The 26,882-nt window shown below is 48.9% G+C and overlaps 1 protein-coding gene across 2 annotated transcripts in view; it reads left to right on the top strand.

Annotated features, from left to right (window-relative positions):
* The window catches only part of LOC119952286 (sodium- and chloride-dependent neutral and basic amino acid transporter B(0+)-like), a 212,114-nt gene that overhangs the window by 167,010 nt on the left and 18,222 nt on the right, over positions 1-26,882 (top strand). For both annotated transcript variants that reach the window (XM_038775912.1, XM_038775911.1), the window contains exons 10-11: positions 5,719-5,837; positions 18,440-18,539. In XM_038775912.1, coding sequence (XP_038631840.1) covers positions 5,719-5,837; positions 18,440-18,539 — 219 coding nt within the window. The remainder of the gene's footprint in view (positions 1-5,718; positions 5,838-18,439; positions 18,540-26,882) is intronic.

The raw sequence follows: 26,882 nt of genomic DNA, 5'->3' as shown, positions 1-26,882 counted from the left end.
TTCTTGGTGAGCTCAGAATAAGTTCCTTGATACCTTATTGATTTAACTTCAATTTGTCTACCATCCGTGCCCTCAGGATTCTCTGATGTACCATCAAGCTCTGTAACACCAGTTCCTGTTGGATGTTCAAATGTATGCTCGACCTCTTGGTGCTCCATATCTGGAACCAACTTGTCTAAGTTGGTTCCCCGGCTGGGTCACTGTCTGTGTGGAGTCTGCACGTCCTCCCCGTGTGTGCGTGGGTTTCCTCCGGGTGCTCCGGTTTCCTCCCACAGTCCAAAGATGTGCGGGTTAGGTGGATTGGCCATGCTAAATTGCCCGTAGTGTCCTAAAAAGTAAGGTTAAGGGGGAGTTGTTGGGTTACGGGTATAGGGTGGATACGTGAGTTTGAGTAGGGTGATCATTGCTCGGCACAACATCGAGGGCCGAAGGGCCTGTTCTGTGCTGTACTGTTCTAAATTCTAAAGAAGTCTTCATCTCGCTGTTGGCTGTTCTTGATTGCTGTGCTCTCTAGTGACCTGTTTACTGTAGCACTACTATCGCCAGGCTTTGTACAGTCCAGCTGCGATATTTCAGTCTCACTTTTATCCTGTACAAATTGAATGCCACTAGTGGTCACTACTTCGCCAGTCGCACATAACGTGTCCAGACCTTCACGTTGCTCATCATCCAATTCTTCATCGGTGTCTCGGCTGTGACCTATAGCAGTTAGACTTTCCCAGTCTTCATCTGCCAGCTCATCAAATAAACATGTTAGACTTTCACAGTCTACTTCTTCTTCCGTCAACGTATCTGTTGCGTATACTCTCTGGACCAGATCTAATGCTGTGCAAACTTGCATCCCCACTACCGATATCTGCTCATCTTTGACCACCTTGAAGTCTAGAAGCATTTCCATTTCTCCATATCTCACCAACAGAAGACATGTACCTTCTGTGAGGACCATGTTCCCATGATAGTCCACCAGTCAACACCTGGTCGGCGTTTCATTAGCTTGCAGCACCGATTTCCACAAAATCATATTCGCGAATGCACCTATTTCTATCCTAAATGGTGTTGCTATGCCATTCAGATCTCGATGTACAGTCCATTTTTTACTTGTCTTCTTTTGGAGAGGCGTAGTGGATTCTTCATCCGAATCCCTTGGAACAACCTCAGTGAGTGTTGCTATCAGGAAGGTAGCCTCTTCTCCGAACTGACTGTGTTCGCAGTCTTCATTTGAGTTTTCAAACTTTTTTATGGTACTTCTGATCTTCCTGTAGTCAATGTAATACTTCCCAAATCTGTGCCCTGGAACAACTTGTGGAAAACAGCACTGTGTAGCAAAGTGATATAACATGTGCAGTTCCTGCACAGTCTACCCAGCTGTAGACATTTTTTCGCATGTGGGTAGTTCCACAGCGTGTGCGTCAAAATGGCGTTCTGCCAGTGCACGCAGTTTGCTATGCTGCGCCACAACATCAACGGCACGTTTCCCATCTTCGCGCCCTTTATAGTCGCTTTAAACTCGGCATATTCGGTCGATGCCTGCTCACTAGTCTTGCACATATTTATCGCCTCTTGCAATGATAGCAACTCAGCATCTTTCCCGTAGATGCTCATTTTGTATTCCAAACACTACTTGATCACGAAACATGGAATCAGATGCAGAGGCAAAATTACAAGCCTGCGTTCTTAATTTTAACGCAGTACTGAAAGCATCTACCGACTCCCCCACTATATTGCAGCAGTTTCCTGAATATATACCGTTCATACGTTTCGTTTACTTGCATTTTGCAGTGCGCGTTTTTATTTTTTCAAAATTATACTGTTCTTCGTTTTGTCCTCATCCGCATCGAATTCAAACATGTTAAACAGCTCTGGAGCTTGTGTTCCAGCCAGATTTAAAAGGAGCGCTATTTTTCTTGAATCTGAAGCTTTTTCGAATGGTGATGCAGAGAGAAAAACTTCAAACTGCTGTTTGAAGAATGCCTAGTTTACCATCTGTTCTGTGATGATCCGGTTTCTGCAGTCTCTCCATCTTGCTTCACGGATGTTCTTTTAGATGTAGAGGCTTGATTGCTTCAATTTTCTTTTTGTGTTTATGGTGTCTTCACTGATCTACCTATTTTAGTTTTTTAGGGACAAACCCCTAGCACCATTTGTTGTTCTCTCTCTTGCTCTAACCAGATGGCTTCGATGTGTAGTGTTGATCAGAGAACAACGAGTCTTGTAAACCAACAGAACTATTTTATGGAACTGTGGTGGGAAAAAGGAAAACTCAGAAACAATCAGTCATGAATAAGAGCAAGTTTAGTTTATTTCTTAGCTCTGCAGAGGACACCCTCCTCTCTCTACAGGAGAGAGAGGAAAGCGCGCCGAGGGCAGCAAGCTACAGTCTTTATTCATTCAAAAGATACAAGTAAATCTCCATTCCATATAAGGAGTTGTTTTTCTCCTAACTTTACTTTCTCGTCCTTCAGACAGCTGGGATATCAGTTTTTCTCTCTCTCTCTCGCTAACCTTGCACACACACACAAATGCCTAAAGCTTTAGTTAATCACACTATTAAGCAGTTATACAATATTAAGTATTAAAATTGTCCATTACAACCAAAAAAACTATTTTATGGAACACTACTAACTGGATTCGACACTTATCCCTAAGAAACAAATCCTAGAAGTATATAAGGACGCTGAGCCTTGTGTGTCAGAAGGTTAGAGTAGGTGGTAGGAGCAGGAGTTGGCTAGGAAGACTGAAGATAATGAGAGAGCAAGAGAGTAGTTTAATCTGTTAGTGTGTTAGATGTAGATGAGTATAGTGAGTATAGTTTATGTGTGATCAATCAACTCTTTGTTTCTTGTTTGCGGATTTTCAAAGCGGGTGATTAGACGGTAACAAGGTTTGCCCTCTGAGCTAATGACTAATGACGCTTGTGTGGAGACCCTGATCAAGGTAGAGAACCGTTATAGCGATGCCCACTCAGCAACCAGGGGCATCATTGAGCGGTGCATCAGCATGCTTAAGATGCATTTCTGATGCCTGGAACGCTCTGGTGGGGCGCTCCAATATAGTCACCAGAGGGGCTTGAGCATCCTGGAGGCCTGCTGCATACATCATCACTCTGATAATGGATGGTGCAAATGAAAGCAGTGACGAGACGTCGGTGTTTTCCCCGGAGTCATGCCCAATACATGATCCAGGGCTGCCGTACACAGGACAACCTCATCACCTACTGATTTACAAACCACGAGGCATGGACAGCGACAACTCTGCCATCCTGTGTCAACTCTTTCTCCCACCCTCCCATCATATTTGACACTCGCCTCCCACAGACACAAAAGTCACCTTCCCCTGAGACTCCCAACCCTTCCTTCTCCCTGACCCTGATTCCATCCACCCCTTTCTTCTCACTTAGTCCTTCACTCCACCTTCCCTCTAGCCTTCCACTCCGTCACACTGCTTAGATGGTCATACCATCATCACCATAGGGTGTTGGTCATTGGCTGGAGGAGGATGATGATGACTCACTGTGAGATGAGCTCTGCTGCTCCTCATTGTCTGACAAAGTCTGACTCCTGTCTCTAAGATAACATACCACTATCCGGCCGGATGATACCTGCATTTGTGCTGGAAATTCCTTCTTCTGGGCCCAAATATGTTGGGGGAGTGGGGAGGTAGCAGCGGGGGGATGGTGAAAGGCTAGGGCTCACTCACTGGGGATGCTGTCATACAAGACGGGCTCACAGTGCTGTCCCCATGGCTTGCCAATTCGCTGTGAAGGTGCAACCATGTTGGCACACCCGGCTGCCACACAATACCCATCCTTCACATTGGTGATACAGAGGTTTGAGGCAGATCGGACCGGTGGTGCACAAGAGTTTAATGATGAGTATTCACAATATTTGTGTCCTTACCCCATGCTACCTATTCTAGACTACACCTGTGCCAACTTCAGTGTCATCTATCTTTCTATTCTTTTATGGGCTGACTGCTTCTTCTAGGTGTCACCCAATCAGCACATCAGACGGGGAGATGGTCTGCTTCTTGTCTCGCCCTTCCAATTTTCGGGTGTCACAGGTGACAATGTGTCAGCCTGGTGGAGGTGCCACCATCACCTGATGCTGCCAATCCTGGAAGAAAACCTCATCTGAACCATGGTTTTGATGCCCTCAGCCATGATGCACTGAGACAGGGTCATGTTCCCTTGGTAACTGAGCCATGCCCTCACTGCCTTGGTCATGTCCCTTTGGGAATGTGTTAAGTCTCTCTGCAACTGTCTGGTCAACAGCGGTTCCATCCGAAGCCCTCCATTAGGAGTCCTGCCTGCACCTGATGTGCTGCAGAATGTGTGTGGTGCTCACCAGAAGGTGACCCAGGAGCCTGATCGTTAACATTCCCCACCGAGGTGATAGTCTCTGCGATAATGGATAGTGTAGATGAAAGCAGTGGCGAGACGTCGGTGGCTTCCCCAGAGTCATACCCCGGGATATTCTGAGATGGGTGGGGTGGGCAGCGAACCCGGGTGGCCCAGTCTCATCTGATGGTAATACTGAAAGGCAAAAGTCATGGGGTGAGATCTTGGGAAGGACTGATCTGTGTGAGTCGGGCAACTCACTTGCTTTTGGGACATTAGCATTACATTGGACTCTCACTTGTTTGGCACATGCCGAACTCCATTGAAATTATTGCCCTCTTCTTGGCCTCCCCGGGAGGCCCTTTCCTCAGAGGGAGTGTGGACCGGGATATCTGAGATGCCCCCTCTCATCCTCTGACGCTCTTGGCGGTTAAGGGCCGCTTTATCTTTGGGGACACAGAAAGAACATGGTGAGATGCTGGGACGTGGGACGTGGGTTGTAGCTGGTGTCCTGGCCAAAGAGGACAATACATGTGTGGGGTTTCATGGAGAGTGGATTGTAAAGGAGATGCAGGCAGGTGGGGTGTTGTTGGTTCCTCTGGGATTGGGGGCAGATGTAAGGAGCGAGGGACAGGAGTGATGATGTCGTTGATTTTCGTCCCTCCTACGTATTAACATATTTGTAAAATTTGTTACAGAGTCACCATCTCACTCCATTGAGATCACCATTAGCTAAGTTTAGAATCTCAGGAAAGCGTTCCATATTTCTCCCGTTCAAGCACAATTTTGGACTCAATCATATTACGATCACAGTAAGATAAATGTTCCACATGCCATTAGATTGTAAACTAAATCAGGCTCATTAATTTCTACATAATCGAATATGACTTGCTTCTGATGGGTTTTAGGACATATTGGGCTGAATTATAAGGGCTACCTGTGGACGGCAAAGCTAGTCCCATTGACATTAGTGACCAGGAGGGAAGGCTCCAATGCCGTACACTGAAAACATTTTTGAACATTTGGCCTTCTGTCCATTATGATGATATTAACCTGCATGAACCTCTCAGAAGAGCTCGCTGTAAATGGTCTCAAGGCATGAACATGGAAATGGAAGCAACAGCGTTCTCAATCTCCTCCAGGGACAGAGAATGATTCCTGTGCTCTTGGTGCAAAGACAACTCAAGCGCACACACACGTCTTGTGCTGATATTCTGCCTCTTCGGGCTGGCAACCTGATTCAATCTCTTAAATGCTTCAGAAAGTGGACTTATAGTTAGATGAAAATGTCCTCATCAACTCCTGTTCTCTATTGGTGGGTTTTACTGGGCTGTATGAATTATTAATTGATCATTGAACTCATGTCACATTTTTTTCATCAGAAACAGCATTAACAGCTTTGGTGGACCAGTTCCCAAAATATCTACGACCAAGGCGCATTCTTCTGACATTTGGTGTTTGCTTGTTTTTGTATTTATTGGGCCTTGTATGTGTAACAGAGGTATGTTGTCTTTTAATAGTATGCATTGTTTCCAATGTACTGCTGATTTGATGTAATGTGAAATTTCACAGGATTCTGTGATTGGGAAGGATCTTGTGCATTGGTCCTGTTTTTTTACAGCTATTTAGGTTTGTGCAGGGATGGTGAGGGACTGACTGACCCCTCCTCTCTGTTGTTACTCAATCCAAAGACTGGAAACTCCCTTTAGATATCACCCGGTGAATCAAACTTGCACAACACGGAGAGCCTCCTTGTCATGCCAAAAATGGCAGATTAGCCTTGAAATTCTGTTCATGATTATGGCACTTCCTACCTTTGCACAGCCAGGACTGGAGTCAGGCTGTGATTTATGCTTGCTGGTTATGGAGGCAATTGACCATATAAATCATGAGCTGCCTCCACATAAGTAGAACATAGAACATTGCAGCGCAGTACAGGCCCTTCGGCCCTCGATGTTGCGCCGTCCTGTGAAACCCTTCTAAAGTCCCTCTACACTATTCCCTTATCGTCCATATGCCTATCCAATGACCATTGGAATGCGTTTAGTGTTGGGGAGTCCACTATTGTTGCAGGCAGGGCATTCCACGCCCTTACTACTCTCTGAGTAAAGAACCTACCTCTGACATCTGTCCTATATCTATCTCCCCTCAATTTAAAGCTATGTCCCCTCGTGCTGGACATCACCATCCAAGGAAAAAGGCTCTCGATGTCCACCCTATCTAATCCTCTGATCATCTTGTATGCCTCAATTAAGTCACCTCTTAACCTTCTTCTCTCTAACGAAAACAGCCTCAAGTCCTTCAGCCTTTCCTCATATGATCTTCCCTCCATACCAGGCAACATCCTTGTAAATCTCCTCTGTACCTTTTCCAATGCTTCCACATCCTTCCTATAATGTGGCGACCAGAACTGCACATAATACTCCAAATGCGGCCGCGCCAGAGTTTTGTACAACTGCAACATGACCTATTGGCTCCGAAACTCAATTCCTCTACCAATAAAAGCTAACACACCGTACGCCTTCTTAACAACCCTCTCAACCTGGGTGGCAACTTTCAGGGATCTATGGACAGGGACACCGAGATCTCTCTGCTCGTCCACACTACCAAGAATCTTACCATTAGCCCAGTACTCTGTCTTCCTGTTAGTCCTTCCAAAATGAATCACCTCACACTTTTCAGCACGTAGGATTTTGATAGGCCAGTGTAGAACCCACCAAAGTAACATGTTTAGTCAAGCAGGCAGAAAACAAAGACTGGGTTTATTCCGATGTACAATAACCTCCACCACCCCAAAGGGTCTCCCTCTACAACCTGCATTCGGGATTTATATATTGATGAAGTTTCATCTTATTATTGGGGGAAACCAACCCCTCCCTCCCCCCACCCCCTGTTATTGGGAAAGCTGTGAAGGCCATGAATAATCTGATAGTCCTTATATTGTGACCTCCACAAGGGTTATAACACTCCTCCACCCAACCTGTCTCCCCCCTCTCAGAATGGGAAAACGTCCCTTTCCATGGATGGGTCTGAGCAAACCCTTCTTTTCCTTGCTCAGTGATGGCTCAGAGAACTGACCGTCTTCTGGAATCTCAGCATCCTTGACATCCGAATCAAGGCTCTTCACAGGTGGCACAACCGGGGGCAGCAGTGGCCACTGCGGTGGAGGCAGGAATACGAACAGTGGACGGACTCAGTCAGGGACCTCCAGGATGTGGTCAGGGGCTTCGGAAATTCGGCTGCAAAGATGGCCCACATGTCAATTTGACCCACCTCCTTGGGCCCGCAACTGATCCGAGACTGGTCCAGTTTGGGCCAACATGGGGCTCCTTCGCAAAAGGTCCACACATGTACCGGGGCCCCGAGAGTGAATGTGTGCAAAAATGTATGTCGTCCTTTGTCAGCCTCTGTTTTTTACTGACCCTGGCGGACCTTCCCGCCAATGTCCGGGATAAATGAAGTCAACTGGGTATGGAGACGGTGACCCATCAGTAATTCAGCTGGAGCAACCTCCGTCGGAGCATGTGGCGCCGTCCAGTACCAGAATAGAAATCTGCCAGCTTAGTCTCCCAGGAGCCCAAGGTCTGTTTCTTCATTCTGAGTTTAAAAGTCTGGACCGCCCGCTCTGCTAATCCATTTGACACTGAGTGGTATGGGGCAAGTACCAAATGCCTATCATGGCCATGAACGTCCCAGCTCCACATGTTCCATTGTCCAAAACCAACACCTCCATTTTCCCGTGTGTGCTGAAAGATTGTCGCCATCATCCTATGGTGACCCAAACTGTCATTACCTGCTTCTTATGGACCTCCATCCACTTTGAGTGGGCATCCACCCTGATTAGATATCCGGGTTTGATCCTGGCCCCAGGTCACTGTTTGTGTGGGGTTTGCACATTCTCCCCACAACCCCCCGCAACCCAAAGGTGCAGTTTAGGTGGATTGGCCATGCTAAATTGTCCCCTTAATTGGAAAAAAATAATTGTGAAATTTATTAAAGAAAAAAAAAGCCAGATTGTTCCCCAGAAATGTCCCGTGAAATCGAGATGGAGGCAGGACAAAGAATGGCCCGGCCATTCCCATTGGTGCAGTGGCACCGCCGCGGCACTTTCTGGTGTTCTTGGCACTGCACACAATGCTGAGCCAACTTCTCTATGTCCACATCAATCCCTGGCCACCAGACATACCTGAGGGCCAGTATCTTTATTTCGGACACCCCCGGTGCCTGTTGTGGTGGACCTGCAAAAGTGGCTCACATCCGCGCTCAGAAACTACCGCGCGTGTCCCCCCAAAGGATGACGCCTGTCCTCAGTGCTTAATTCGGGCATCTTGTTGGTGTACGCCTTCAAGTCCCCTGGCAAGGCACAGTGCTCGGCCCCATATAGGATAATATTTCGCACCCAGGACAGCTACAGGTCTGTTTGGGTCCAACCATAGATGCAGGATGCTGTGACTGACAGGGAATCCATAAAATGGAGGGCAGCGATGACTTTGTCAGCCAATGTCAGTGCGGGGGTCATGGTGGGCAGAAAGAGATGGCCCAACGCATCAGTGTGCGGAATCTTGGCTCCGGAACGATGGGCATAGCTGCTAAAAGCTGTGCCCATCGTTGGATCCTGGAGGAGGTGATAGGGGGAAATCAGCCAGTCCTCCTTAAATAAGCCCAAGAGGGGCTGATGTTCTGTGGAAACAGTGAAAGGATGTCTGTAGACATATTGATAGAATTTGTTTTGCACCAAATACCAGGGACAACCCCTCTTTCTCGATTTGAGCGCAGTATAAACTTGCCATAATAGTTGACAAGGCCCAAAAACAGACGCAGTTCCATTAGGCCATTGGGCACTGGCGGTTCGCCTATATCTTCTTTTCCATTGGATGCAAACCATGGCGATCCATGTGTCATCTCAGCCGCATTATATATACACAGGGGGCAGCAGGGTAGCATGGTGGTTAGCATAAATGCTTCACAGCTCCAGGGTCCCAGGTTCGATTCCGGGCTGGGTCACTGTCTGTGTGGAGTCTGCACGTCCTCCCCCTGTGTGCGTGGGTTTCCTCCGGGTGCTCCGGTTTCCTCCCACAGTCCAAAGATGTGCGGGTTAGATGGATTGGCCATGCTAAATTGCCCGTAGTGTCCGAATAAAAGTAAGGTTAAGGGGGGGTTGTTGGGTTACGGGTGTAGGGTGAATACGTGGGTTTGAGTAGGGTGATCATGGCTCGGCACAACATTGAGGGCCGAAGGGCCTGTTCTGTGCTGTACTGTTCTATGTTCTATGTTCTAAGACTTCTCTCTGGAGGTGGACTCCAGCCTCCTCAAAATGCTGGAGAACCTCTGCCAAATTTTCCAAGTGCTCCCTGTCGACCCTGTGATAAGCACATCATCAAGGTACACCACCACGTATAGGAGTCTGTTCGGGATATTCTCCATCACCCGTTGGAAAATGACACAAGCGGAAGAAACTCTGAAGGGCAGACGGGTATATTCATGTAGCCCATGGTGCGTGTTGATGGTCACGAACCATCTGGAATCTGGAGCCAGGGTCAGCTGGAGGTACAGTGGCTCATGTGTAGTTTCAAAAATGATCGGCTTCCACTGCGTTTAGTGTACAGATGCTCAATGCGAGAGACAAGGTAGCAATCCAAACGTGAGACGTGGTTGACTGTCATAGTCCCTGCAGAGGCGGATGAAGCCGTTGTGTTTCATGACTGACTTGACAGGCACTGCCCAATCAGAAAATTGAATAAGAAGGATTAACTTCAGGCCATAGAGATGGTCCAGTTCTGTGTCCACCTGGACCGTAAAACATGTGGGACAGGTCAGGCATGAAAATAACACAGTTGTGCATTGGTCCATGCAATTTCGGGCCATTTCCCTTTTATGGTGCCCAACTCTCCTGAGATACGATGGGAACCTGGCCAGGACTCCTTTAAGACCATGCAGGTACATCTCCCAAACTCCCTGCAAGTCCAACCGGAGATGGCACAGCCAATCTCACCCCAACAAATTTGGACCACTGTCGTGGATAACCACACATATGGTAAATGTGCCATCTGCTGCCTATATTCAAACAGAACCATGGAGGTATCTGCAATTGCCAGGGGCTCGCCTGTGAACATGGTGAGGTGGACATTGGTGTCCCGAAGGGTCAACATCTGGAGGCCCGACCGGATCTGGTCGAAGGTAAGGCGGCTGACCAAAGATATTGCTGCTCCTGTGACTAACTCCATGCAGGTGAATTGGCTATTCACCTTTGCCAAAAGTTGAATTGGGGTGACCCGAGGTGAAGACACGCAGTGCAGTTGGTGATAGGCATTATCATCGTCGTCTAAGTAGTGGGCCTGGTCCCTCGGAATGCGGTCACATCTGGCGGGGACGTGCAGTGGTGGGCCTTCCCGGGGTCAGCCGCTTTCCAGGGCACTGCACCCAGCAACCGCTGGTCGGTACCCGTACTCTGAATGTTCGCTATCGGGGAAGAAAGCTTGGCAGTGCTCCAGGCCCCAGGGGCGACAGCAGTGTCTCTGGAAGCTGTCCCACTGTTGGGAGCCAACCTCCTGGGCAGGGTTTGAGCGGGTTATGTTTCGGTAACCAAGGCTCAACAGTACCATTCCCTGGAGCTCCTGGACCCCTTGTTCCGTGCTCTCCCAGGAGAGTGCGATTTCCATGGTGTGCTGCAAGGTCAGGTCAGTCACAGCCAGTAGTTTTCTCTGTGTTACGGTATCGCAGATTCCACACACAAATTGGTCTCATAAGGACTCATTGAGCACAGCACCAAATTCACATGTCTCAGCCAATTTTTTGTGGGCAAAGCCAGGATGTCATTTGTAGATTCCGACTGGCCCTGGGATGCCGTATGGAAATGACTGACGATCAAAGGTGGCTTTGGGTCAAAATGCTCCCCTAGCAGGGCCACCAAAGTGGCGAACGACTGGGAATCCGTCACATTATGAGGCTGTATGTAGGCCCTCCGCAAGCCGTCAGCAAAACCATAGTTTGCCGTTCATCCCCCAGGATGCAGTTTGTTCGAAAAAGAATTGCATGTGGATCACAAACTGACACCATTCATCGATACCTGCTTGAAACGGCTTGAGTCTCCCAATATGCAGCATTTAAGTGGATTGATGCGTGGCGTCTTGAGGCCTAGATGAAATGGCTCCGGTGTGTAGTACTCGGCGCCGATGGCAGCTCCACTTTATTCTCGCTGCCAGTGTAGTATCCGCCAAAGTAGCACACATAGACAAGCAGTTAGGAAACAAAGACTGGGTTAACATGCAGGTTCAGTTGGCAATTGGGAAGGCAAATGCAATGTTAGCATTCATGTCGAGAACGCAAGAATACAAGAGCACGGGTGTACTTCTTTGGATTTGGATTTTATTTATTGTTACATGTACCAAGGTATAGTGAAAACTATTTTTCTGTGAGCAGCTCAACAGATCATTAAGTACATGAAAAGAAAAGGAAATAAACTAAAATACATAATAGGGTAAAACAAGGTACACAATGTAACTACACAACACGGCATCGGGTGAAGCATCCAGGGGTGTATGAGGTCAGTCCATAAGAGGGTTGTTTAGGAGTCTTGGAACAGCGGGGAAGAAGCTATTTTTGAGTCTGTTTGTGCGTGTTCTCAGACTTTTCTATCTCCTTCCCAATGGAAGAAGTTGGAAGAGTGAGTAAGCCCTGTGGAGGGGTCTTTGATCATGCTGCCTGCTTTCCCCAGGCGGGAGGTGTAGATGGAATCAATGGATGGGAGGCAGGTTTGTGTGATGGACTGGGCTGTGTTCACAACTCTCAATTTTCTTGCGATCTTGGGCCAAGCAGTTGCCATACCAGGCTGTGATGCAGCCAGATAGGATGCTTTCTATGGTGTATCTGTGGTGTAAAAGTTGGTAAGAGTTAATGTGGACATGCTGAAATTTCTTAGTTTCCTGAAGAAGTATAGGCACTGTCATGTTTTCTTGGTGGTAGCGTCGACGTGGGTGGACCAGGACACATTTTTGGAGATGTGTACCCCAAGGAATTTGAAACTGCTAACCACCTCCATCTCGGCATTGTTGATGCTGATAGGGGTGTGTACAGTACTTTGCTTTCTGAAGTAAATGACCAGCTCTTTAGTTTTGCTGGCATTGAAGGATAGATTGTTGTCGCTGCACCACTCTGCTAGGTTCTCAATCTCCATCCTCTATTCTGACTCTTCGTTATTTGAGATATTCTGAGGCTGTATAAGGCTCTAGGCAGACCCCATTTGGGGTATTGTGAGCAGTTTTGGGCCCCATGCCTAAGGAAAGAGATGCTGGCCTTGGAAAGGTCCAGAGGTGGTTCCCAAGAATGATCCCTGAAATTAAGAGCTTGTCATATGAGGAGTGGTTGAGGTCTCTTGGTCCGTACCCGTTGGAGTTTAGAAGGATTATTGAAACTTGCAGGATACTGAGAGGCCTAGAGAGAGTGGACAAGGAGAGGATGTTTCCACTAGTAGGATAAACTAGAATCCGAGGACACAGCCTCAGACTGAAGAGGTGATCCTTTAAAACAGAGATGAGGAGGAATTTCTTCAGCCAGAAGATGGTGAATCTCTGGAATTCTTTGCAGTTGAAAACTGTGGAGGCCAAATCACTGAGCACATTTAAGACAGAGATCGATAATTTTTGAGTAACATGGGGATCAGGGTTATGGTGAGAAGGCAGGAGAATGGGGATGGAAAACATATTAGCCAGGATTGAATGACAGAGCAGACTTGATGGGCCGAATAGCCTAATTCTGCTCTTCTGGTCTTATGGGTTTATTTCGATGTATAATAACCTCCATTCCCCAAAAGGTCTTCCTCCCCGACCTGCAACCAGGTCAGGGTTTATATACTGATGAGGTCTGACCTTGTTAAGAGGGAAACACCACCGCCTGTTATCGGGGAAGTTCATTTTCTGTGGAGGTCACAGGGAATCTTACAGTCCTTATACTGTGACCTCCATGAGGGTTATAACAGCCAAGCATATGAAACACAATGCATGCAGATTAGACCAGGTAAGAGCTAGCCTGAACTTGATGGATTCATTTTGCCAGGGCACCTCTTTGGATATGATCCCGGGACCCCAGGATCATAAGAATTTAAAATAATTACTTTATCAGACACTATTTTATTTTATGTCAGCATGGCTCCTGAAGCTTGCCCATGGTAGATATCAGGTGAGCAGGCATGGCGATGTAGATCCAGTATGTGGTGGGCATTTCTTGGCATCGAGCTATAATGGGCCCCACAGATGTGGCAACATAGGGCGGTATGTGGGGCCATGGACAAGTGGGACAAAGGGTGTGGGTTGGTGTAGGGGTATGAGGCTCTTAATAGGATCGGGGGGGGGGGGGGGAGAGATTTGGAGAGAGCCTAGGTTGGCATAGTAGCACAGTGGTTAGCACTGTTGCTTCACAGAGCCTGGGTCCCAGGTTTGATTCCCGGATTGAGTCACTGTCTGTGTGGAGTCTGCATGTTCTCCCCGTGTCTGCTTGGGTTTCCTCCGGATGCTCTCCACAACCTGGCACAGCAGCAGGGCGACTTGTTGAAGGTGGAGGTGGAGGAACGCAGCCACTGAGGAGGTGCCGGTCGAGGAAGAACTGGAGGACGAGCCTGGGGTGCACCCTGTAACCAGCCAGAGGACGGAGGACAGACAACGGCAGCGAGGGTCCAGCATGGTCGGAGGACCATCCTCGCCCGCTTCACATAGGACGTGGCTTCGTCTTTCATCTCTCCCCCTCACCCTCACCCCTTTCTGTCCACCTTCCCCCTCAGCCCATGCCAACCTCAAAAAAACCAGTCCATCTCACCCTGCCTGCTCCCGACACCCCACCCCCCTGGCAATTCCCCCACCTAACCACCCACTCCCACATCACACTATCTCCCTGTGTTACATCACTCCAGGGTGATGGGCCTGTGTCAGCACTGGCAGAAGTGTGATGATAACCCATTGTGAGCTGAGCTCTGAACTCCACAATCTATGCCATAGTCTGTCTGCTGAGCACACGCTCCGACCCATCACCTGCATGTGGTATGCCTTGCAGAGGGGTGGGGTAGGTTAGGGGGGGGACAGGTCCTGTAGGAGCCCGGGGACTGAGGCTAGGGGAGGACGAAGGACAAATGGGGAGGGGCTCAGACCGATCCTCAATAAGGAATAACGTGATAAAGGCTTTACATATCTCGGGTGCAATGTATGCTTCATGGTGTACAAGTTCAATAGTAACTTCAACTGTCCCGAGCTATCAGTGGCCTGCACCCCCTCCATCCCCAGTGCCTCCTCCATCTCAGTGACCCTCCATCTTCTTAGCCCTCCGAGGTCTACCACCACTACCACTTTGCCCAGGATGCACATCAGAGGTGGAAGCAGCCTGCTGCCTATCACATCCTTTGGCCTTAGATGCCCCTGGCGGGTGTCCTCTGGAGGACTTGGGTCCAGAGGTTCCCTGCCGACTTGCTTGTGGTACATGCCCCTGCCGTGCCAGCTTGCTCCGCACGTCGACCCTAAGACCAGCCTTTGTCAGGGAGAGGTGGACAGGAGGGCTGGTGACCACAGTCAACTCCCTGTAGAGGGCTCCAGGTTGGCCTCCAGCATTCCCTCCCCCTGATCAGTGCCCCCAGGGTCACCTTGGGACAGAGGGGCAGCTGGATTGGGCTCTGGCTGCCCAGCGTCATCTGGCTCTCTCTAATGTCTGCACCATGGTGTTGAGGCACTCTGTGCTGCTCCTCTGTGAGCGGACCACGCTCTGCAATGCCTCGCCAATGTTCACCTATGTCTTGGATGCGATCCTCAGCGGCCAGGACACACTCAGGAGCACTTCAGCGATGCCCATCTGAGACTGGGACATGCATTGCAGCGCCTCGGCAATTTTCAACTGGATCTGGGTCATACTCCTCAATGCCTCGGAAAGTTCCACCTCCGTCTGGGACACGTCCCCCAGTGACCCGAATTTGCTGTCAAGGCACTCAGCCATGACCGTCGCTGACTGAGCTGCACCTTGGACACCACCACTCATGCTGCTGATGTTGTGCTGCAGGCTTCTACTACGGTCACCACCCGAGCAGTGTTGATCTCATGCTACGCATTGCCAGTGCTATTTTCTGTGCCTGTAGTCTTTGGGATTCTTCTAATCAACCATGGACCCGATGGAGTGTCACTGACATTCCCCTCTGAGTCTCTCGGCCGCACCCGATCAACTGCATGAGCTCTGGGATTGCTTGGTCCAGAGGCTCGACTGACTGGGATTCAGCTGGGTCCTGGGATCCAGCAGACCTCTGACTTCTGCCTCCCTTGGACGTTCCTGCCTCCACCTGATGTGCATCTTCAGCTGTGCAGTGATCACCAGATCGTGTCCCAGAAGACTGTCCACTAACATCAACCACCGAACTGTGTGCCTCCATGCTGGTGGAGGGTAGGGATAACAGCCGTGACACAATGATGGTGTCATCCTTGGAGCTCTCCTCTAAGGTGTTCTCTTGGGAAGTCGGGGAGTGGGCCAATTCTGCCTCATGATCCTACGGGTGAATTGTCATGTGGTCAGTGGGAGGGAAGGATCATCATTCTGGCATGAACAGCTCACGTGTGACAGCTCATCTGGGTGGGGGCAGGTGGAGCTCACCTCTGCGGCACAAACCATTACCGACATCGGTGACTGATCTGGCCTCAGCCACCTCCGCGACCTCCAGGGTCCGTTCTTCATGAAAGGTTGAGGACCCTGAGGAAGGCACCCGACGCCCAGGGACAGGGCCATTGAGGAGGAGCTGGCGGGACTGGTGCCAGGGGGTCAATTCCAATTTGCATTCTGGGGAGCTTCTTGAGGCACTGGGTGGCGGTCCTGTTGACACTCCCCAAGCTGAAGGCTGCCGCCATAGCCTCCCAAGTGTCACTGGCTGTTCTGTGGCTGATCCTCCGACCCCCTCAGGGGGACAAGTTATACTGTTTTGACCCCCACCCCGTCCATTAGTCTAGCCAGGTCAGCATCTTCAAATCATGGAGTTGGTCTATGCAATGGCATGGCTGCGTGCTGTCTGGGGTTTACTCTGCGGGATCAGTCGAAGTGCTGTTCTCCCTCATTCGTGTGGAGCTGCTGAATGAAGTCCCAGCAATGTGAAGCATGTGGAGCTCAGGAAAATCCCAGCATTTCCTACTCGCTATCACACTGAGAATGAATTCCGGCCCCTGGAATCGTTTCGCCTGGAATGAAGGACCTTGTCTCGGAGCTGATGCAAATAATCTCATTTGGTGTTGCTTGTTCTGGGTGAGTGTGCTTAACACTCAATTTGGCTCTGTTTCGTTACTTAGCTTTGGAGTCGCCAGGTATCGTTAAGATACCGCCACAAGTTTCAAGGTCAAGTTCAAAGCAATAAAACCATACACCAATTAGTAAGTTCAAACAAATCAGTTTATTATAATACAATTATAAACTACTCATGCACACGCTAAGATGACTAAACTATTCCTACCACTAAATAGACCAATACTTATCTGAATAAGGAACTGCCGGATCAAGGGACAAGGGCCTCTTGCTCTGCACTAGGTCTGCAGACTTCAGGTTGGTACGGGTTAAAAGGGGTCAGGCGTGTCTATCTCTGGTAGCGATCGTTGTGAGACACTTACTTGCTGGCGGCTGCTGTCCGAACCTCTCCTCTCTCTCGGTCAAGGTCTTCTTCGGTAAAGGCTGGTCGAGAGGGCTGGTCAAGAGAGGAGGGCTGGTCAAGAAGAACGAACTGAGTTTGGGACCTGTCTTTTATAGGTCCCAGGGCTTCGCGCCCTTTTGGGCGGACCCTCTATCTGCTGGGGATCGATTGGGTCTCTTCCCAATCGATTTGTTTGAATCCCCCCAATACTGAGGCTGTTCCTCGGCTACTGGGCGGGCCTTCAGGTGCTTTGTCTTCGAACCCCGCTGGTGCCGGGGTGCCGGGCTTCCCATACAATGTTGCAATCACTTCCCTATTTGTGTCTTTTGTCCCTGGGATCGTTCCATTACTATGCTAACTGTCCCGGAGATTGCCTCATTAGTATACGGAATGTTCGTTTTGGTGCTGTCTGCTCTCTTAGCAGACAGAATACACAGTGGCTTGTTGCAGCCTGCTTGTGATGCAAACTTTGTCCATTTTACCCTGCAAGCTTTGCGTTCCTCCATTTTGTATTGAGGGAATGGCCAACTTCGGTGGCTACATTGGTGATGCATATGGTTGTAGATATTTAAGCAGGCGAATCAAAATGTTATTTTTCCATTCCATATCTGACGAGACGGCAGTAAAACACTTCTTTAGAATGAGGAGACATGGACAGTAATGATCTAATAGAATTGGCTGAATTTTTATTCTACCATCCTGCCTTTGCATTGCTTCATCACCTGACACCCGCAGCTATTTTTAATCAGCGGGCTAATTAATGATCAAGTGTGTGCTCGTCATCCAATTAGGTTGGCAGGCAGGTTCCTGAGGCTGGTCAATGTCCAATGGCAATGGAAGTTTGGTGGCCCCATGTTCAGAGGTAAGTGTGACCGATGTAGATAATAGAGAGTGCCCCTCAACGTGGGTGTGAATTTTTAAATTCAAAGAGACCATCACAGCCAGGCTGTCATTCTGGAGAGGCAACTGAACAGCCAGCAGCTGCGGCTGAGACCCTATGGCAGTGGTGAGCCAGTGGGATTGTCTTATAGCAGAATGGAGTGCTGCCATCCTCACAGTATTCTGCTGGCAGGAGGCCGTCTCCGATTTTTGGTCAAGTTTTCAGTCCCAATGGGTGGCCCACGCGATGAATAGAAAGTTCTAATAAGCTGCCTTATTAGGCCCTGTAATTGGTCAAACAGGTTACTCTCTCCTCGCAGGCAGTGAGCTATCACCATTTACCAATCCTGCCTGAATGAAAATGGTCCAAGACCAATGCGCCCAATAGTAGGAATTTGCAGGTCTGCCTGTCTCCGATCCCTCCCCCTTATGCAAGTGGAAATTCTACCCCAATGTCTCAAAAGCAAAATATTATTGGACTGGCTGGTTATGGGTTGAGAAATGTGTAGGTTTCCTTCTCCACAGAAATCTTATTTTGAAGAGTTTTGTAGTTTACTCTCACAGCTGCTTTCTAATATTTCACTTCTTTTCAGGCTGGGATTTACTGGATCAATTTAATGGACCATTTCACAGCCGGCTGGGGAATTCTTGTAGTTGCAGTCTTGGAAATCATTGTTCTCAGCTGGATCTATGGTACGTATAGGAGGGAAAGCAGTGAAACTAAATTAAATAGTTAAACAAAATTTTATTGGGTTCTGGAAAGTTCCAGGCGACTTACTACAAGGAAACGATTACTGTAAGAAAACTCAATGTTTATTCTATCTACTATAATACAACTCCTACTCCCCAAAGGATTTCCCACGCTCAGCCCACACTTGGGCCAAGGTATTTATGTCCCATGAGGCACTTGGCTTAAGGGTGTATCTCCGCCCCCTGATCCAGGGAGATCATATTCATGAAGGGTTTGTCATCGGGAAAATCCCAGCATTTCCCAATTGCTGTCACACTGAGAATGAATTCCGGCCCCGGAATCACGCCGCCTGGAATGAAGGACCTTGTCTCGGAGCTGAGACAAATAATCTAATTTGGTGGTGGATGTGGTTGTAGATATTAAAGCAGGCTAATCAAAATGATATTTTGTGGTGAAGCCACAGGGACTCTGATGTCGCAGACCCCGTGGCCTCTGGTTGGGTTGTAATACCACCCCCCCCCCCCCCCCCCCGCCCCCCCCCCCCCCTCCCCGCCTCCCCCCAAGTCCAAAACATCTTCCATCTCAATGGCAGGTGGGTTAGGATCCTTCAGCTGCCTTGCTCGAGGATGTCTAATGTAGCCACCGAAGTTGGCCATTTCCCTAAATGCAAAATGGAAGAACGCAAAGCATACAGGATAAAATGGACAATGTTTGCAGCCCCAGCGGGCTGCACCTAGCAGGTGTGGATTCTGTCTGCTAAGAAAGCAGACCACCAAAACGAACATTCCGCATACTAATGAGGCACTCACCGGGATAATTAGCATGTTAATGGAACGATTCCAGATACAATGGACACTAATGGGGAAGCAACTGCAACATTAGGCCTCACGGTAGCATGGTGGTTAACATCAATGCTTCACAGCTCCAGGGTCCCAGGTTCGATTCCCGGCTGGTTCACTGTCTGTGCGGAGTCTGCACGTCCTCCCCGTGTGTGCGTGGGTTTCCTCCGGGTGCTCCGGTTTCCTCCCACAGTCCAAAGATGTGCGGGTTAGGTGGATTGGCCATGCTAAATTGCCCGTAGTGTAAGGTTAATGGGGGGATTGTTGGGATACGGGTTACGTGGGTTTAAGTGGGGTGATCATTGCTCGGCACAACATCGAGGGCCGAAGGGCCTGTTCTGTGCTGTACTGTTCTAAATTGTAAAGGATACCAGACACTCAGGCACCAACAGGGTTTGAAAACAAAGAGCCTGAGAGCCCGCCCAGTAGCTAAGGAACAGCCTCAGGGATTCAAGCATATCGATTGGGAAGAGACCCAATCGATTCCAATCAGGTAAGGGAGTCCCCCCAAAGGGGTGCGGATCCCTGGGACCTATAAAAGACAGGTCCCACACATGGTTCAGTCTTCTCGTCCAGCCCTCCTCTCTCCTTGACCAGCCCGCCTCCGTGGACCAGCACCTCGACCAGCTTTTGCCAAGAAGACCCTGAAGGAGAGAGAGGAGAGGGTTCGGACAGCAGCCGCCAGCAAGTAAGTGTCTCACAACGATCGCTACCAGAGATAGACACTCCTGACCCCTTTTAACTTATACCAACCTGAAGTCTGCAGACCAGAGCAGAGCAAGAGGCCTTGTTCCCTGACCCGGCAGTTCCTTCGAGATAAGTATTAGTTTATTTAGCGGTAGGAATAGCTTAATCGTTTTAGCGTGTGCATGGGTAGTTATTATAATTGTATTATAATAAACTCAGTTGTTTGAACTTACTAATTGGTGTATGGTTTTATTGCTTTGAACTTCACCTTGAACTTGTGGCGGTATCTTAACGATACCTGCCGACTCCAGAGCTAAGTAAAGAAACAGAGCCAAATTGAGTGTTAAGCACACTCACCCAGAACGACCAACATTTAGTGGTGACTTTGATAGGATTCGATTAGAAGTGGTCTCTCCACTCCGAGAGAACCCAGAAATTTGAATTGGAAATCCAATTGGGAAAAGGAAAAGCCACAAGTGTTCAAGGAGTTCAAATCAATAGTCATAATTCGGAAGTGTGTTTTTGCATGCGTAACTAACAGTGGTGTAAGGTTAAACCGAGAGATTTTTGTTGCGTCAAACTATCGGGAGTTTTATAATCGGAACATAGCGAAAGCCGTACCTGTATTTTAAAAGCATTGCCTTGTTATCCCTTGTTCCAAATTAAAGAGAGAAAGAGGAAATGGCCATGCAGGCAATGGAACGCCTCATGAACCCAGAGCAGTTCGTGGTCGCAGCGACCAGCAGTAGCAGAGTAGGCCAGTGTCCCATATGGGAGCTGGAACTCAGGAAGTACCTCAAAGGGAAAGGATGGCCCCTTTGGAGTGAGTTTTGTTTGAATGAGGAGACAGGTCCGGGGAGTATAGGACATACTTGGTGGGAGAACCTATCTCAAATTCATAAAAAGAGTTTAGGAAAAGCACGCAAGCCGATAGCAATTGTGTCCTGCTTGGCACAATTGCGAGGCACAGAGGAGGTCTTTCGGACGTTCCACAAAGAATTAGAGGAAACGAATAGGATGAGTAAAGTGGATGTCAGGGACTTCGAAAAGGAAAACCTAGAGTTAAGAAGGAAGCTGGCAGAGAAGGATAGAGAGGTGGATGATGCCAAGAGGGCACATCAGTCTTGTCTAGCCCATCTGAGCATACTGGGTTCCCAAACCCAGTATGATAAAGCCTATCAGGATGTGCAGCGAGCAGTTCTGATAAGGGAAAATTCAGAGAAACAGGTAGAGGCACTGCAAAGGCAATGCTCTGACCTAAAGGGTTTAGCTCACAAGGCTAAATCGCTGGCTTATAAAGCAGACCAAGCAGGCCAGCAGCACGGTTCGATTCCCGTACCAGCCTCCCCGGACAGGCGCCGGAATGTGGCGACTAGGGGCTTTTCACAGTAACTTCATTGAAGCCTACTCGTGACAATAAGCGATTTTCATTTCATTTTCATTTCATAAAGGCAGCTTTAAGAGCACTCCATGCTGCCACCACTGAGCAAAGGCAAAGCACCGTGGATCACGCGGTGTAGGAAGCAGATTGCGCAGCTGCAATCTCTGCTTTCTGTGCAGAATGGGTTCCAGGAGACATTTGGAACACAGTTAGATGAGGAGAATGCCCCAGATTGGCAGGAGTTGAGTGAGACAGCGCAGCGCTATGTTCAGGGAACATGTGCGCCAGCAGCACAACAGAAAAGGAAAGCGCCCCAACCCCCCACAGATCAGATAACACCCGCACCTATGAACCCAGTCACCACCCAAAGAAAGGCAATCACAGAAGGCGCACCCGAGGTCACCTACATCACCCCCTTAACTGGAACACAACTCAGGGACGCGTGTGAGAAAATCACCCCATTCCTCCCCACTGCAGACCCCGACCAATTTTTCACGAAAGTGAAGCAACAGGCTACCATGTACGGCCTGGATGAGCGCGAGCAAGTGAAGCTCACAGTTTTGAGTTTAGACTCATCGGTTGTAGCAGCCCTCCGCAACCCACAGAACGTTGGAGGAGGCACACTAGAGGAAATGCATACATCTATTTTAGACACGATAGGGTACAATAGAGGAGACCCTAGTCGAAGGCCTAAATAAGTGTAGGCAGAAGAGGACAGAGCATCCCACAGCATTCGCAGGAAGGCTGTGGATTAATTTCACTGCCGTTTTTGGCGATTTAGACCGAGCACATTTAACCCGCGACAATATGGTTAAATGGACCCGCACATAATCTCCCACGCCATAGGACAGAATGTCTGCAGTAGTTATGACCCCTCAGAAGAGGCCCATCATGAAAAATGTGTATTGAAAACATTGTCCTGCGCTTGGGAGCAATCTGTCCAAGGCAAAGTAAAGGTAAAGACCCCAGAAAGCTCAGGCTGCAGCAGATATACAGGCAGTAAGAGCGCACCAAAACCCCGCATGGGTAAATGAAGGAAAGAACAGCCCCCCACAGAAGTTGCAGGAATGTTACAACTGCAGACAGTTAGGGCATTTTGCTAGGGAATGTAACGGCCCGCAGAAATCTCAGAGAGGCCAGCAGACAGGCACTCTGACCAGGAACAAAGCAAAGCCTATTCACAGTATAGAGACGCAGTCAGGACAGACCAATGTGGACGAAACGGACTGACGGTGTTCGGGCTCCCCCACTTGGGTCTGTGACACCCTCTGGGACCGATCCGGAAGGCCGGTGGTCACAGCAAAGATTAGAGGGAAGCCAATAGAATTACTTTGGGACACAGGAGGGTCCCGCACAACCATTAATTCCACCACCACAGCACAGGCAGACACGTGGCCCACCACATCCACAATTACACTCAGCGGATTTACAGGTCACTCACAGCAGGGACACATTACAGCTCCTGTATCAATTCAGCTTGGGAAAATCTCCACCAGACACCCCATGGTATTAGTTAATCTGCCCCGCACAGCAGAACACATACTGGGTATTGATTTTATGTATGCCCACAGTCTTTCGTTCGATCCAGTCAATCAATGTGTCTGGAAAATGGCAAAATCCGACCGAGTACCCGCAACTCTCACAGTGGGAGAGTATGCAAACAGGATTAGCGCAGTAGGCGACTATGTTTTGACCCGACCACGCTTAGCACGGACAAACAGGTTAGGGCAGTTTTGAACCGACACAGGACAGCATTTGCCAGTCACCGGCACGACTGCGGCAGAATGACTGGACAAGTTTAAGTTACTGGACCTGACCCGAGACCACAGAGACAGTACCGATTTCCCCTAGAAGCAGAGGGAGAAATTGGAAAGGTTATAGAGAGCTTATTAGAGCAGGGTGTACTTAGGACAGTAGCCTCAACTAATAATGCCCCTATTTGGCCAGTGAGGAAGCCCGACGGATCATGGCATGTGACCATTGATTATCGGGAACTCAACAAAGTAACCCCAGCAGTAGCCCCCATGGTAGCAACACGTCCCGAGACCATGCTCAAGCAGGGACTCCATTCCAAATATTTCACAGTATTGGACATTAGCAATGGCTTCTGGTCAATCCCATTGGCAAAGGCGTGCCAGTACAAATTTGCCTTCACATTTAAAAGACAGCAGTATACGTGGACATGCCTCCCACAAGGATTCCACAATTCACCCTCCATTTTCCACCGACAGCTGGCAAATGGATTAGCAAAATCTTCCCGACCCGGATGTCTGGTACAGTATGTGGACGACCTATTACTGCAGACAGACACCAAGGCAGAGCACATCACGCTTCTGGCCAAGCTCCTGGAAATTTTACAAGAGATTGGATGTAAAGTTAACCCCAGAAAGGCCCAGATATTGGAGAATCAAGTGATGTATTTGGGTACAGTCGTCACGCACGGCAAACGCGAGATCGAGTTCAAAAGAATTGAATCGATTGTCAAATTGCCCCTTCCCCAGAATGTTTCAGCCCTCCGGTCGTTTTTAGGACTGGTTGGGTATTGTCGGAACCATATCGATGGTTTTGCGACAAAGGCAGCCCCACTCTCAGACCTCCTTAAGAAAGGAGCCCCTTGGGAATGGCTTCCGCAGCATACAGAGGCTGTGGAAGATTTAAAGAAAGCCCTTAGCGCAGCACCCGCGCTACAAGTTCCAGACCAACTCTCCCCCTATGCAATAGAGATAGCTAGCACCGATCTGACCCTCTCGGCCGTGCTCCTTCAGGAACGGCACGAGCAGCTACGACCAGTGGCTTATGCTTCACGACTTTTAGACCCCGTAGAACAGGGATTATCAGCCTGCGAGGGGCACCTACTAGCAGTATTTTGCGCAGTTCAGTACTTCTCGTACATTACCGGACTCAATCCGATCACCATTTTCACCGAGCACACCCCCACACAGTTACTTTTAGACGGTCGACTGAAGGACGGTTCAGTGAGCCAGATAAGAGCAGTTAGGTGGACACTACTGTTACAAGGACGGGACATAACAGTTAAACGGACCAAAACACACACATTTTTAGCGGACAACCTACAGTATCCAGGACAACCCCATGAATGCGAGATAGTAGCACCCCTACACAACACAGGACCCTTCATTGCAAAGACGCCCCCCAGGAAGATAGGGAATTCAAGCCAGAGCCCCCAGGACACAGACACGTGCGCCCAATTGAAAATATATGTGGACGGTTCATCCACAGTTTTAGATGGCGAACGCATCACAGGATGCGGGATTTATGTTGAGGATGCTCAAGGTCGCGCACTAGAAGAGATTGCATTGAAATTACCAGGTCACTTAGGCACACAGGCAACAGAGCTCGCGGCCATTGCTTATATAGTGGACCACCCAGATTCGTTCCCCAGCCCAGCAGACATATATTCGGACAGTTTATATGTATGCAACAGCCTCACAGATTTTCTACCCCTGTGGAAGACAAGAAGTTTTGTCTCCGCAGACGGAAGCCCCTTCCATCAGCCCCAATACTCCGCCATATCCTAGAGAAGGCAAAGGATAGGACGTATGGCATCATCAAAGTTAGAAGTCACCATAGGTCATTCCCCCCCTGGAAATGTAAAAGCCGACGCACTAGCAAAAGCAGGTTCCAGGCGAGGTCACTTTTGGACACCCCCAGCTAGCGCACCAGCTAGCGCCCCTGTGAGTGCAGTTCAGGTCTCACAGACAGAAATCAAAGATTTAGTACAGGCCCAGAAACAGGACGGAAATCTCCGGGAGATTTTTAAAGGAAACTTTGTGGCCCAGTACAATAGATTCAAACACGCTTTGACCACACATGAGGGTGTGATCATTAAAGATAAATTGTATGTGGTTCCTGAACAGGACAGGAATCAAATGATTGCCTTATTCCATGACAGTCATGGACACCAAGGGATCGACCCTACCACAAGACACCTTAGACAACTCTGTTGGTTGCCCAACGTACGACAAGATGTAACCCACTATATAGAGAATTGTTTAATTTGTGCGCAGAATAACCCGGAGGGGTATTCAACGAAGGCATAAGTCAGCCACACTCGCCCCGTTAATGGCCCCTGGACAAGCCTCCATATCGATTTTATAGGACCATTTCCCCCTTGCAGGAATGGCTATAAATATGTTCTGGTGGTCATAGATACCTTTACCAAATGGGTAGAGGCATTCCCTTCACGCACCAACACAGCTAAGACAGCTGAAAAGATCCTGACCCACCACATCTTTACAAGATGGGGTCTCCCCAGACGTATAGAGTCAGATCAGGGATCTCACTTTACAGGACGGGTCTTGAAGAATGTCCGACCATATTTGGCATAAAACAAAATTTTCACATTGCGTATCACCCCCAGTCAAGCGGGATAGTAGAACGCATAAATCGGACCCTAAAATCGACCCTTAGGAAGATTGTACAGGAGAACAATTTGATTTGGGATTCAGTGCTCCCATTCGCACTAATGTTCACCCAAAATACAGCTTCATCATCTACAGGTTTCACCCCACACACACTCATGACCGGACGCCCTATGAAAGGATCAGAATTCCTTTTAGGACTGGACATGACCAGCCCAGAAGTGACAGCCCTCACACACGAGAAAGCAGTCAAAGAATTAGTTGAGACTGTAAGGTCTGCACAGTTAGCAGCCGCAGTAACATTGGGAAAAAGACGGAAACAGAGCAGGGCCTGTTTCAAAAAGAATGTACACCCCACAGAATTTCAGGTTGGGCAACAGGTTATGTTATCTGTTTATAATCCCAGCACATTTTTGGCTCCAAAATTTTCCGGCCCGTACTCAATATCGGACAAAATCAGTCCCTCAGTATACAGAATAAAATACCCAAAAGGTAAGACTGCGTGGTTTCATATTAACCAGCTAAAGGCTTATGGAACACAGTCAAACCACACGCACCATGTCCTGCTAGATGCAGCAGAACACCTCGCTCCGCCCACAAGAGACACATTTCCACCCTCCCCCTCACAGACCAGTTCCTCATCGGACTCGACCTCGACTCCGCCCACTGACTCCAGACCACGCCCCGGAACGCCCACAAGCTGCCACAGCAGAGACAGTGACAGTGACTGTGAGACTGAGGACAGCCACGGCACTCCACCCTACAGCCCCCACTTCAGCGACTACGACCCCGACTCCAGTGACCCCATGGACATCACCTACATTAAAAATCCGGACCCACACCGACACCCACCACCCAACACTGACGACCCCGACAACGCTCCTTCAATTTTAGACCCCACGATTTGGCACAGGTACAATTCTTGGAGACTTTTCCGCAACGAAGAGAGTGACCCCCGGTCACTGGGGGGGAGGTTTTCTAGTACTCTTCGGGAGGGTTTAAACTAATTTGGCAGGGGAATGGGAACCGGATCTGTAGTCCAGCAACTAAGGTAGA

The sequence above is a fragment of the Scyliorhinus canicula genome, chromosome 17 (genome assembly GCF_902713615.1).
Source record: "Scyliorhinus canicula chromosome 17, sScyCan1.1, whole genome shotgun sequence".
NCBI lineage: Eukaryota > Metazoa > Chordata > Chondrichthyes > Carcharhiniformes > Scyliorhinidae > Scyliorhinus > Scyliorhinus canicula.
The sequence above is the reverse complement of the archived record's forward strand: the minus strand, read 5'-3'. Positions and strand labels throughout refer to the sequence as shown.